The 13,113-nt window shown below is 40.0% G+C and overlaps 1 protein-coding gene across 4 annotated transcripts in view; it reads left to right on the forward strand.

Moving 5' to 3' along the window:
- CLSTN1 (calsyntenin 1) overlaps positions 1-13,113 on the forward strand; it is a 36,271-nt gene that overhangs the window by 20,155 nt on the left and 3,003 nt on the right. For 2 of the 4 annotated variants that reach the window (XM_057431882.1, XM_057431891.1), the window contains 11 exons: positions 147-296; positions 394-579; positions 1,786-2,034; positions 3,695-3,816; positions 5,200-5,362; positions 7,479-7,529; positions 9,258-9,415; positions 10,073-10,221; positions 10,722-10,948; positions 11,371-11,541; positions 12,096-12,241. In XM_057431882.1, the coding sequence (XP_057287865.1) occupies positions 147-296; positions 394-579; positions 1,786-2,034; positions 3,695-3,816; positions 5,200-5,362; positions 7,479-7,529; positions 9,258-9,415; positions 10,073-10,221; positions 10,722-10,948; positions 11,371-11,541; positions 12,096-12,241 (1,772 nt within the window). The remainder of the gene's footprint in view (positions 1-146; positions 297-393; positions 580-1,785; positions 2,035-3,694; positions 3,817-5,199; positions 5,363-7,478; positions 7,530-9,257; positions 9,416-10,072; positions 10,222-10,721; positions 10,949-11,370; positions 11,542-12,095; positions 12,242-13,113) is intronic. The other 2 variants (XM_057431899.1, XM_057431905.1) reach the window with 1 other exon arrangement.

A 13,113-nucleotide genomic window follows, 5' to 3' on the forward strand; every position in this document is an offset into this window, starting at 1 on the left:
TAATTCACTCCAGTTGTGTCTGTTAAAGTCTTGGGACCTGTATGAAGTACAGAGGTGGTATCTGGGTGTATTTAATGTGGCAGTGACCTTGAGAAATGAATAGAAATTGATGTCTTGATTATTGCTCTTTTTTTTTCTTTTATCAGGTTATATAAAAAACACAGAAAAGTTAAACTATGGTAAAGAACATCAGTATAAACTGACAGTAACAGCATATGACTGTGGGAAGAAGAGAGCTGCTGAGGATGTGTTGGTTAAAATTAGCATTAAGCCTACATGCAAGCCTGGCTGGCAAGGTTAGTTTCATCTTCTCCCTGTCTGCTTTTAGCATTTGCTGGTACATTCAGTTAAACATGAGAGACTGTTAATATTGTTCTTTGTATAAATATGCAGGCTGGAGCAAAAGAATAGAATACGAGCCTGGTACTGGTGCATTAGCTCTATTCCCTGGTATGCATTTGGAGACATGTGATGAGCCAGTAACCTCAATTCAAGCAACGGTTGAACTAGAAACCAACCATATTGGTAAAGGCTGTGACAGAGACACCTACTCTGAGAAATCCATTCACAGACTTTGTGGTAAGAATGCTTTTGTTCAGATCAAGTCACCTCTCTGTCTTAGTAGTTTTTCTTTGACTATTCAGTTTGACCACAAATCAGTTGAGTAGATATGGTCTTCATTGGCATGTAGTTTTCTAGCATGCAGTGAAAAGCATGGAATTGGCTGGAGGTGACAAAGTGATTCTCAAATGCAGTAAAGAATCACTTTCTTCTGCCTCTCCACTAGCTTATATAGACTAATAATTTCTTTCACTTGAGATTCATGTTCCAAGAGCTGAAATACTTTTAAGTATAAGGAAGGGTTTATCCATTAAAACCTCTCTGTTTTTCCTGGAGCATAATGATGGAATCTTACAAGGGTTTGAGTCGGAAGGGACCTTAAAGGTTATCTAGTTCCAGGCCCCCTGGCCTGGCCAGGGACAATGATGGATGTGAATGATGCAGTTAAAAAATACATGGTGAAAAAGCAGATGGAAAACCAGGGAAGTGTGCTTTGGAAAGAAGAGTTTACTTGCATCGGTTACATCCATGCTGTGCTCATCCTGGGAATTAAGGGCACCTTGGTATCCGCATACCCTGCAGTTAAAGATCCTGTGAAAAGTTTATGAATCCTTTTTAGCCAATATGGAAGAATGGAGATGAGATGAATTATCATTAATGATTTGCATCTTCAAATTCATTTGAAGTTAGTTGAAGGTATGAATAGATACCCAGGCTATTCCCTAATGATGTCACTGTGACATTAATGATTTAGGCTTGAAAAAACAGCAGTCTGAGTACCTGCTGGGTATCATTGCTCCTGCCTGTGATATTATTGGACAGTGATCTGGGATGGAATGCTTATACAGCCTTCTTCAACTGGATGGATACTAGTCTTGCCACTGGTGCACTGTTAAGAGAAAGGCATCATGTTCATGGGCCTGAGGGACAAGTGGTATTCATGTAATGGTTCTTGTGAGAGAGTCAAAATAAGGCTCTACAGCTGCAGAGATAGTAAGCAAAACAATTCTAATGAGATGAGTTGTCTACCCAGAGGTTAAATTTATAGAAGTCATTGTGATTATTACATGTTTCTTATTAATGCCACCTTATTTAAAGGGAGAATTGCCTGGTGGGTGGTGGTAGTGCATAATCCTGACGGTGCTCAGCAAACCAGTTTGGTTTGAAAGTAGCAGTGACTACTTTAGTTTCTACCTTTTTTTCATTTGAGTGTTTTTGTTGTAGGTGCTGCTTCTGGCACAGCTGAGCTACTTCCACCTCCAAGTAGTGCTGCTAACTGGACGATAGGACTTCCTACAGATAATGGTCATGACAGTGACCAAGTCTTTGAATTCAATGGCACTCAAGCTGTGAAGATTCCAGATGGCGTTGTCACAATCAATCTAAAAGAGCCCTTCATGATTTCAGTATGGATGAGGCATGGGCCCGGAACCAAAGAGAAAGAAACAATTCTGTGCAATTCAGACAAGACAGGTTTGTCAATACTTCAACTGTAAATGATCTCACTGTTGGGTTTGCTTGGATTTATATGCTGGGGCAGCATCTGTGAGATCCTTTATTTTTTTTCTCTAGTTTAGATTTTTCTTGGAAGTGAAATGAATTGTGAAAGTCACTTTTTCTTGTGCTTACCTGTAGTCATGGCCTTAGATTGTCTAGCTTCAGATTAGGCAGACTTGTTTTTCTAGTTCTATTTCAGTTTACATCATGCATTTCTTTGCTGTGGTAGATGACTTATCCTTGCAGTGCAGTCTTGATTTGCATCTCCAAAAATAGCCTTTTTCTTGATACTGCCTAAAATCATTCAAATACATATTTCAGGTTTAGTGACAGCATTTGTTGCTGTATCTTTCTTTATAAGAGGAGATAATTTCTCTCCCTCCAGTGATGAAATTTTTCACCCTGTGCATAATCTCTGTCTCTGTGAATGCTGCAGACACAATCATTTTAGAGATGCTATTAGTAAGAAGCAAATCTGATAACCCTGTTTCCCTAATTGCTGTCTAATGGGGGTAAAAGAACTCTTGGTTTTGTTAGCTGGCGCAGTGGATTTGTTCAGTGTATTAGAAAGATACTTCATTTAAAATGCTGCTGGGTTTTTCAAAGGAAACTACATTGAATAGATTTTAAGTTTTATTTGAAAATAAGAAAGATCTAACAGTATTTGTAATATCCTAAAAGCATTTCTTTGAACAGGAGAAAAGTGACTGTCATGCAGAAGTAGGTACAGGTATTCTCCTCTTCTGCCTGCCTTCACCTATTCTTGTTAACCAAAACCCATACTTTTGAATTCATGGAAGTGAATGAACGGGAGAAAAAAGGCAAATGTAAATACAGCTTTTCCTGTTTCAAAGTACACGGGAAGCAGACCTTCAAAACAAGTTTTCCTTTCCTATTCCTTGGTTTGCCCTTACCATATAATTTTGGTCACAGGTAGTTTCTGGTAGTACAGATACTTGCCTTCGTTTCAATGGTGTATGATGCCATATTGAAAGACTAGAACTAGGCTTGTTACAGGGAGGCAATTTTGACTAAATTGCACTGAACAGCACAGTCAGATTTAATGCGGTCAGGCTGAAAGATTGACATGATTTTGGTGTGTTTTTCATTCCCTCCTATCTTGACTCCCCCATGCCATGGAATGGATGGTGTAGCCAAAATGTTTCTTTTCCTTTTTCTTACCTGTTTCTCTAGCATTTCACCTTTGTATTCATTTGAAATGATCAATCCTTCCCAGCTACAACTACATAGTTTTCTCTTAGGAAAGCACGTCTACCTGCCATCATGTGTACATGTTTCAAAACAGTAACTAGATATGATAGAAGCTACTCACTTGGAACAAAAAAGCTCTTCTGTTTGCAAACAGAGCTGTTTCTCTTTTCCTCCCGCTGGCAGGCTCATCTGTGACGCGTCTGTTTGTTGTACAGTGGATTACTCATAGGTTCTTTAAAGGTGCTCACCCTAACTACCGTTACAGATGTTTTGTGTTCCTTTTAAAAGGTCTGATTTACTTCCACATTTGTTTCTTCCAATCAGCTACATGGGAATTTACGTATGAAATTGCAGAACAGGTGAATTTTGTGGGGTCCTGAAGCTTTACAGAAAATAATGATGTTTACTTGAACCCCTCATGCAGATATGAACCGGCACCATTACACGCTCTATGTGCACAACTGCCGACTTGTTTTCCTTTTCCGCCAAGATCCTTCAGAGGAAAAAACATACAAACCTGCCGAGTTTCACTGGAAACTGAACCAAGTAAGTTTGGAAGAAGACTTGGTAGGATGTTAGAATGCAGTGAAAGCCATTGGAGACCAAACTACCTGACAGTATAATATTAATAAGTGCTTTTAGCAGCTCCAGACTCCTGGTGTCATGTTTTATAGGACACAACAGTACTTATTTTATTGGTGATCGGGTGTCAGATATGCAGCTTCACCTTTTCATCTTGAACATAAAACGCTACTGTAGTGGTTTTGCTAAACCCAGTGAAACTCACGAATCAAAGTACAAGTCATTGTCTTGAAAGGTAGGGAAATGTGGGTTTGTATGTGAAAATACAATGTTAGTCTCTTAGCTGTGATGGCAGTTCTCTTCGCCAAATACATAAGGTAGTGTGCATGAGAAGGCAGGAAGTATTCCAGTTTATAGCATTAAAATAGGATAACAGAAGAACTTAATCCCTTTACACACTGAAATAAAATTTGTGACTCTTTACACATTGTGAGCAGTAGCTACAAATCAGGCTTCTTAATTAAGTTTTACTCCACAAAGAGTTAATAGGCCTCTAGGGATGCAGGTACTTTCTGCTTCCTGTTCACAAAGAGGTTGTCTGTTTTCTTTCAGTCATATATATACTTAATCATTTTAGATGCGAGTATGAAGGGTTTAATAACTAATCTTCACTTTGGTCCTGTTAAATACTGCAGAACTTAGTTCTATAAACTCATTATGTTTATGATCATGAAGAGTGAGACAGATGGAGCTGTGTGCTTTTCTAGCCCTCTGGATCTGAGTGATAAAATAACACTGTATATCTGTAAATTGATAAAGGCTCTTGTAATTGCTGTAGGTTACTGTTACAGGTCCGTTTTGCAAGTTACCTAAGTGATGAGTTACTTTCTAATGTCTAAGGCTCTTCTATTTTCTGTGCAGGGCAATGTTTCCTGTTTCAATGGTAAAATGCCCATATATGCCCTTATGGGAAGATTGTTACTTTCCAAAACTAGTCGGCTCTCACTGTAATTCTATTATGGAAGGCTTTTTTTCTATTCAAAACAGTCACATTTTTCTCTCAACAGTCCCTCATAGCCGACACAGATCCTTTATCAAATAAAGTTGTATTATAACTATTTCAGAAGGTTCTTGCTTGTAGATACATATTTTTACATTGAAATATGCTGTTATTAAAGGAACAGAACTACACACAGCTTCCAACATTGGCAATAGAAGAAAAGAAATAATTTGTAGATACTTGACAGCTGGTTTGCTTGTCAGATGCATGCCATGTGTGTGAGACAATGTGTGTCTGTACAGGCTTAGAGGTCATTGGTGCGTATGCAAAATGAGTACCAGGTCAGTTCCTCAGGTGTGATTAAAACCCAAAATAAAAGTAGAATGTTTAAAATTGTCTTCACTCAGGTGTGTGACAAGGAGTGGCATCATTATGTTGTCAGCGTGGAATTCCCAGTGGTAACTCTCTACGTGGATGGGGTTTCCTATGATCCTTTCCCAGTGACTGAGGATTACCCACTTCATCCCTCAAAGATAGAGACGCAGCTAGTAGTTGGAGCGTGTTGGCAAGGTAACTCTTCACAACAGTTCATACTTTTAGCTTTGTGAAAATGCAGGCTTTGTGGTCAGCCTGGGAGTACTTGTTTCATCTTTTGCAGATTATTTTTCTGACTAGTTATTGTGACATATTTCCTGTTTTAGTCATTTTTCCTTGAGTGGGTTCTTGCTCGTTGGCCACAGGTGCATGTGAAATAGGAAGCTATTCACCAAGCACATCCCATCAAAGTGATTTTTGTGGTAACCATGGGAATAGAGATGGCTTATTTTTAATAACAGTTGTAAAAGTACATCACAATACTTCAGATTACTAAGCAGAACACTTGATTTCAAGTAGGTTGAAAAACGTACGGTGGAAAGCGTTCTTGTAAATGGAGGCATGACCTGCAGACAATTCAGCCAAGCAGCACAGTGATGCTGTCTCTTGGATATTTTGCCATTTCTGCTTATAAAAACAAACATAGAAAGCATCTGCTTTATTGTATGCAGACTATAGCTTAAAACACAATATTCTGCAGACTGTAGAATGCCGATTCATGTGCCCTGATCCTTGTGAAACCTACTCTTCAAAGCTTGAGAAAAAGGAGGAGAATGCATCTGAACTTGGATGCTGATTATCAGAGATCTTTGTAACAAAGGTCTTGTGTCACAGTCCTGAACCGAAGTGTTTGCTTACTGATTAAATTACACCCTAGCTGGTATAAAGCTGATCTTTTTGGTCAGAGATAAAGCAGTGTTAAATCATTCATGATTTACTGTAGTTCAGAATACAGGCTGTAGTTACAGTCTGCAGTAATTCATAGAAGTAGCTTGTGAATGAATGAGAAATGGAAAGCTTTTGAGATATTTTAATTAAGTCTTCAGTATTATGTCTGTTTTCTCTTTTAAGAGTTTTAAGCCTTTCAAGAGTGAATGAAGCTTAAATTACCAAAATAAGCTCTCCATCAAATTTACTGTTTTGTGACAAGTTCACTGTCTTCCAGTATTAATGTTATCTTGGTGCTAAACTCGTTCTGTTGTCCCTTCCTCTGAGTCAGTTATTTTCCCCATCATTCATCTCATTCTGTTTGTGACTTTCCAACTCTTTCTTCTAACTCAAAGGGAAGCTATAGTGGCTGGTTTTCAAGAAACTGGAGCTTGGACTCTCTGTTCCAGCTAAGTGTGTGGATTGTGTAATGGCTTCCATGTATGTTCTGCGCCCTAACAAAGGCATATACATTTACTTTAAACCCTGTGCTTTCATATTGGCACAATTATATGATTCTTTAATTTCTTCTGACATGAATTTTCTCTTTAATGACAGCAGACTGAAGTAATTCTGGAATACAAGAACTTGAGGTGCTATCTTTTAAAAATTCCACTAAAAACCTGACTTTTAGGGATTAGAACGCAAAGGGGTGGGGAAAAGAAGGCCAAAGGAGTGAAGTTACTGCTTAAGGCCATCGTCTTTGTCTTACCAAGATCTGAAAATAGCTCGGGCTGCTCTAAGTTACAAACACAGCTCACCTCTAAGGAGAGAGATTTTATGCTTTTGAAAAAGTTCTTTTGACATTTCTTTTAAAAGATTAAAAGCTGTTTTCCACTTTGTGTTTCTCCCCTGAGACTCTTCCATCTGACAAATTGACTGCTTAATACCGGTAATACTATTATTATGATAAAAATTCTGTGTTGGTAATGGCTGGTTTTGATCAGCATTTAATACCTTGTGGTGATTTGCTGATTACAGGCAGGATTTCACCTTACATTCCCCTTTAGTAGCTGGGAGAGAAGGAAATCAATTGACCAGTTGATCGGCCTCTGTCTCATCACTGATAGTGGCTTGTGTGAGATTGGGTATCTGTGGGTAAAGTGTTCTCCAATGGGACTGCTTCCCTGCAGCTTGTGTATGGGGCTCTTCAGGTTGTCTTGTCATGAATGTTATGGTCTTGTAACGACATAGCTGCAACGCAGGGAAGAAGCATTACTATTCATGTTGCAAACAGCTTGTAATCCTTGAGAAGCTGGGTCAAGTATGAGCAGGCTTTGGGGAGGGAAGTGCTGCTTTGTATTTCTGTGATAAGAGAGTTTGCCGAATTATAACTACTTGGACTTTTCCCTGTTGTCCTATTCTTTGTCTTGCTTTTCTACAGAATATACAGGAAATGAAAATGACAATGAAACTGTGCCTGAGACCTCTGCAGGTTGCTGGAGTTTTTTCCCTACTGTTTTGTTTCATTTTTAAGCCAAGACATTGCTTCATCTCGCACACAGCATGAAATGCAGGCATTGCATTTGGGCCATTGACCTTCACATAATCCTCTCCTAGGCTTGTTTCTTCATCGTGCTTCTATTTCCAGAGCTTCATCAGCTGATTTTATTTTTTTTTTGCTTTCTTTTTATTGGTTTGGTTGTTTTTTTGGTTGCACCCAAATGCACATCCATGTACAAATCTGCGACCACTGTGATTGCAGTGAAGTGGTGTAAAAAGAAGTCATTGATGTAAAATAGCAGCTATAATGTCTTTCAGGCAGTTCTGTTAAAACATATCTGCACCTCATCCTGTTATAGATATAGATACAGATACATGTAGGTATGTGTGATCATAGAATTATTCAGTAGGTTGGGAAAACCCTGTGGAAGTCAGGTAACTGCTCCCCACTTAGAGCAATACCAATTTCATATTTAGATCAGGTTGCTCCTATATAACTCAAAGACCTAGAATTTAAAGTGGATACTCATTTGATAATAAATTGATACAAAGTTCTAATGACAGTGAATGGGCGTAAAAGCTTTGGCTCCCAGGTGTTTCAGGTTGGCTGCAGAACTGTGTTTTCTTGGAAGGTTTTACTGATAGCTCAGTGGATTTTGTGCCTTGTGTTCAGACACTTAAAATGAGCGTGTGTTTCTCAAAGTGTATTTGAAATCCTACTTGTTCTGTGAAGTTGAATGGTCCAGATGTAGTTGAGAACAGGTTTCTGGCTATGCATCACGTTTTAATTTGACAAGGAGGCAACAGAAGCTGGAGCTCTGTAAATCTAAACTGGAAAATACATCATGTGTAACAGCACAGTTCACTGCTGAAAATTGTATTGAATTGTGCCAGGGATCTTCTATCACTTGGAATCTTAAAAGGAGCTCAGACATCTTTCTGAAACTCTGGTAGCTTAGCAAGTGATGACCTTGAAATCCAGTTCCTGGGTGGTGTTCTGTGGCCCCCGTTGTTTAGCAGGATGGACTCAGTGGCCATTGGGATGTCATCCTCAAAAAGTCTGAGCAGTGAGGAGCTTATTGAGTTGTAGCTCATTTAGACTTAAATACCTAAAAATGAGTTGCCTGAGCTTAGACTGCTTGCTTTAGTCCATAGAGAGAAGGTGGCACCTTTACTGGGGAGCAGACACCTTTTTGAGAATGAGCTGTGTCACTTTGTGAAGTGTGTTTCTATCCTTCGAGTCTAAAGAGAGTCTGTGTTGGTCAGTTTAGATGTAGATAACATCTACAGGAAGGATGCTCTTGTTTTTTATCCCAATGGGATTGCCCTTCTTGTAGAGAACCAAGTAGCAGGAAGCATTACCTCAACGTGAAGATCCAGGTTTCATGGTCCATCTCATTGGTTGTCTGTCCTTTCTGAAGAACACCACCTCGCTGTACGGGCGATGTCGTTTGAAGTGTTTGTTACAGAAATACGAGCCTGAGTTTCACAGTTCGAGATGGCCCCACGTGTTTTGAAGGCCATATGCATGGGGAACTGTTGAATTCTTTCTTTATGCTTGAACATAATCACAAGGTTAACACCCAGTGTGGATAAAAACTAACCTGCATGTGTATAATGCTTCTGTGGTACCAGAAGGCATTTTTGTTGTATTGCAAAAGAAGAAACTGAAAGAATCGAACCATGTAAGGATTTTTCCTTCCTTCCTCCCTCTCTGAAGGTGGTGAACTCCGCATGGCTCAGTTTTTCCGAGGCAACCTGGCAGGTCTGATGATCCGTTCTGGTAAACTGGAGAACAAGAAGGTGATCGATTGCCTGTACACGTGCAAGGAGGGACTGGATTTGCAGATGGCTGATGGTGTTGGCAAAGGCGTGAAGGTAAAATTGCATGTGAATAAGGGAGTGTGTGTGTTGCTTTGCTGGTAATAGTTAGGAGTTTTGCTGGCAGAGCTGGTAGGGGTGTCCCAAAGAAAACAAGCTAATCCGTTGTGACATTCTGCAGTAAAATCACATGAAAACTAGGAAATCTTTCTTGTATACACATGGTCTTAGTGGAGTTTAAAGACGGAAGTTACTGTGTTCTCTTCAAATCTTGAAGAGAAAATCCATATTTGTAAGCCTCTCTGTTTCAGCAGCTATACCAGTTTGACTAATAAAAGATATTCTACTAAGCTGCTTGTTAAGAATGAGACTTACCTTGCATGCCTTTTTTGGTAGCAAGGATGTGTGAACAGAGCTGAATTTCTCCTTTATATTAGCTGTCTCTCTACATATTACTATAATCTCCACGTCAGAACTCTGCTAAGTGTCTAGATATTAAAGAATGAAGCACTAAATATATTCCACTGAAATAAGGAAGTGAATAGGGAGGTTAAACTGTAGTGCAGGGCCAGTAAGTAATGGCCTTACTGCTTTGAATATAGGTGTAATTATCCTAGTGTTTGCCAGGCTAAGCAGTGCTGAACTTTCCACTTTTAATTGTTAGATTGTGCTGCTGTTGGGGCATTCTCTTTGATGCTTTCTCTGTTACTTCAGATCCACATGAATCCGAGTCAGTCAACGCTGACTGTGGAAGGGGAAGACATTGACAGAGTTGACAAGGCCATGCAGCACATTTCCTACCTGAATTCCCGCCAGTTCCCAACACCTGGGATTCGGAGGCTTAAAATCACCAGTGTTGTCAGGTATGTCCTAGTGCTGAAATAACGTGTCACTGTACAGTGATAACTGAAGCCTGAACGATGGTGGTGTATCTCCATTGAGATAAGTAAGGGAGTCTTGTGTGTAACTATCACACATTTGGATACAATAAATGTTTTCTGCACCAGCACCCTTGTTTTCTTCCTGAGAATGTAGTAAGGAGTGTGTAAGAGAAGGAGAAACTTAAGCAATGATATGCTGTGAGTATGCCTCCAGTATCAGAGTCTTCATCAAAGGTATTATCTGTGGCTCTTAGTCACAGCATTAGAAAATGGGCCAAACATTAACTGTAAGTAAAAGGTAATTGAAAGATTGCTCCCTTGGTGGGGAATTCCTGCTTTCCAACACAGTTGATGAATTTATCTCAGACTCTTGGGTGTGAGACAGAGCTCTTCAAAAATTCATAAAGCAATTACCCTGCATAATTGTGCCTCCCTCTGAAATAGCCTCCTTAACTGTGCGAAACTGCTGCTCTGTCTCATAGATGTTTCAATGAAGATGCCTGTGTCTCCATTCCTTCTGTGGAGGGATATGTAATGGTCTTGCAACCAGAGGAACCGAAAATCAGCCTTAGTGGCATCAACCATTTTGCCCGCTCTGCTTCAGAGTTTGAGAGCTCTGAAGGTGTTGCCCTCTTTCCTGAGCTTCGCATAATAAGCACCATTACACGGGAGGTGGAGCCAGAGGGAGATGGAGATGAAGATCCTACAGGTAACATCCTTTTCTGCTTAGGGCTGTTGCCTGCTCTCACCCCATTCAGTGATCATGTTGGGGGATCTTCCACTTGCAAAGAGGCATGGGTTTCTCTTTTCATACAGAGTCTAGTAGGGGAAAAGAAGCTGTAGGTCTCTTGTGAGAAGGTTTAGGTGCTCTGCTCTGGGCTGACAAAAGTCTTTCTGGAAATAGTAGTAAGCCCAGGCCACTATCTTCATGTAAATATCCTGTATTTGTATATGTATCTTTGTATTTGGTATCATTTTTTAAATCACTGTTTAATGAATACGTGCTCTCCTCACTTGAGGCTCAGATCTTAATATTTGTTCTGGAAGGAGGATTGAGTTTTGATAGCCCCTGGGCTCTTCTCTACTTCACCTTTTGTTTCTCTTACCTCTGTCCTTTTCTCTGCTTTTCAGTACAAGAGTCGTTGGTATCTGAAGAGATCATGCATAACCTGGATACGTGTGAGGTGACAGTGCTAGGAGAAGAGCTGAATCAGGAACAGGAAAGCCTGGAGATTGATATGACACGGTTACAGCAGAAGGGCATCGAGATGAGTAGTTCCAACCTGGGCATGATAATCACAGGTAAGGGTTACTGCTTCTGGTCTGTTTCTCTGAAGAGTCTGAAGACAGTGATAATGGGAACAATGTGCTAGAGATGATTTATAACACCTTACTCTTTTATACTTTGGTTTTGACCAGTTTCAAGCTCAGATGTGTTCTAACTATTTTGTGGAAAGCTAGAGTCTAGAAAATACGTCATTCTAGACCCTCCATTGTGTTCTTCTCTCATGTCCCAAACTGCAGGTTATCTCTGGACTGTAGAAATGAAGTGCATTTGGCCCCAGAAAACGCCTTTTCCTTGCACAAGTAGTCCAGCGCTTAGGAGCATGCATTATTCCTTTCTATTTTATATTCAGAATATGCTGATGTACTCAAAAGAAAAGCTCCCAAAATCCCTTCGAAGTCTAAGTAGGTCTAGGATTTTATCCCAGAATCAATCCATAGGATTCCAGTGGAGCTGACATACATGCCAGCCAAGAAAACTTACTTAAAGAAAGGGAGTAATGTTTGTGGAGTGTATGATGTTGTGCTCGTCCTTTGCAAAGTAACTTGTACTTGTTCATCTCTCTCCACAGGGGTTGATACTATGGCTAGTTATGAAGAAGTTTTGCACTTGATACACTACAGAAACTGGCACACTGCTTCCCTCTTCGACAGAAAGTTCAAGTTAGTGTGTTCTGAGCTTAATGGTCGCTACGTCAGCAACGAGTTTAAAGTGGAGGTACGTAAGCTAAGTGATCACCGAGAAGTTGTAGAGTGTGGATGGCTACGAGGGAAGTTGTTGCCTCAACTGGTGGATAATTGATCAGTCATTGACTTGGATTATTGCCCTGTAAATAAATATTAACCAATGATTGCATTTCAGGCTGCATCTTAAATATAACCATGTTCTTAATCCTACATTTCAGCCTTAAATAAGGCTGCCTAAACAGGGGTTTGGCTGGTATGGCTAATGGAAGTGTGAAGGTGAAAAGGAAACACAGGGTATTAATTTAGCAAAGAACTAGTAAACAGAGTAAGGGTGGTGCTATCAGAGACTTGTGTGGCCTTCATGTGTAACTTCTGGGATTCTGCAAATGGAATCGCTAGGCCCTTCACTGTTTAGCCTGTGGGATGCTTAAATTACTGATAGTAAGGGTTTATGTAAGGACACAGGCTAATATTGCATTTCCTGTGCAGTAAAGTACAGGCTAATTGTTACTTAATATGCATATATGAACTGTATTGAAGTCCAGCAGAAGATAACGTAAAGGGCACCAAAATTTCAGATGCTGGAGCATAAAGTTACTTATATGGAGAGGAACTGTCACAGATCTCTGCATCTTTCAGCTCTGACCTTGAATTTCTACACCTTAAGGCTGACCGGAGGGATGGCAGTGAAGCTAATAGTATTTACTGCTAGTTGGGTGGTTGTGGTGTGCTGGGGAGCCTCCTGTGCTGCAGAATGGAAATCTTTGTGTTCAGTAACGTGGGTTTGTTTCCTGAGGAAATTCTGCGAGCTCAAGTTGGGATCTTAGCAAACTGTTGAGCTGCAAATGCTTTCCTTGTCCTGTAGTAAATGCTCTCTTCCTGTTGTGCAGCTGGTCAGGTACC

The sequence above is a fragment of the Pezoporus wallicus genome, unplaced genomic scaffold (genome assembly GCF_028554395.1).
Source record: "Pezoporus wallicus isolate ANWC-B61680 ecotype Strahan unplaced genomic scaffold, APGP_CSIRO_Pwel_v1 contig_8006, whole genome shotgun sequence".
Classification (NCBI taxonomy): domain Eukaryota; kingdom Metazoa; phylum Chordata; class Aves; order Psittaciformes; family Psittacidae; genus Pezoporus; species Pezoporus wallicus.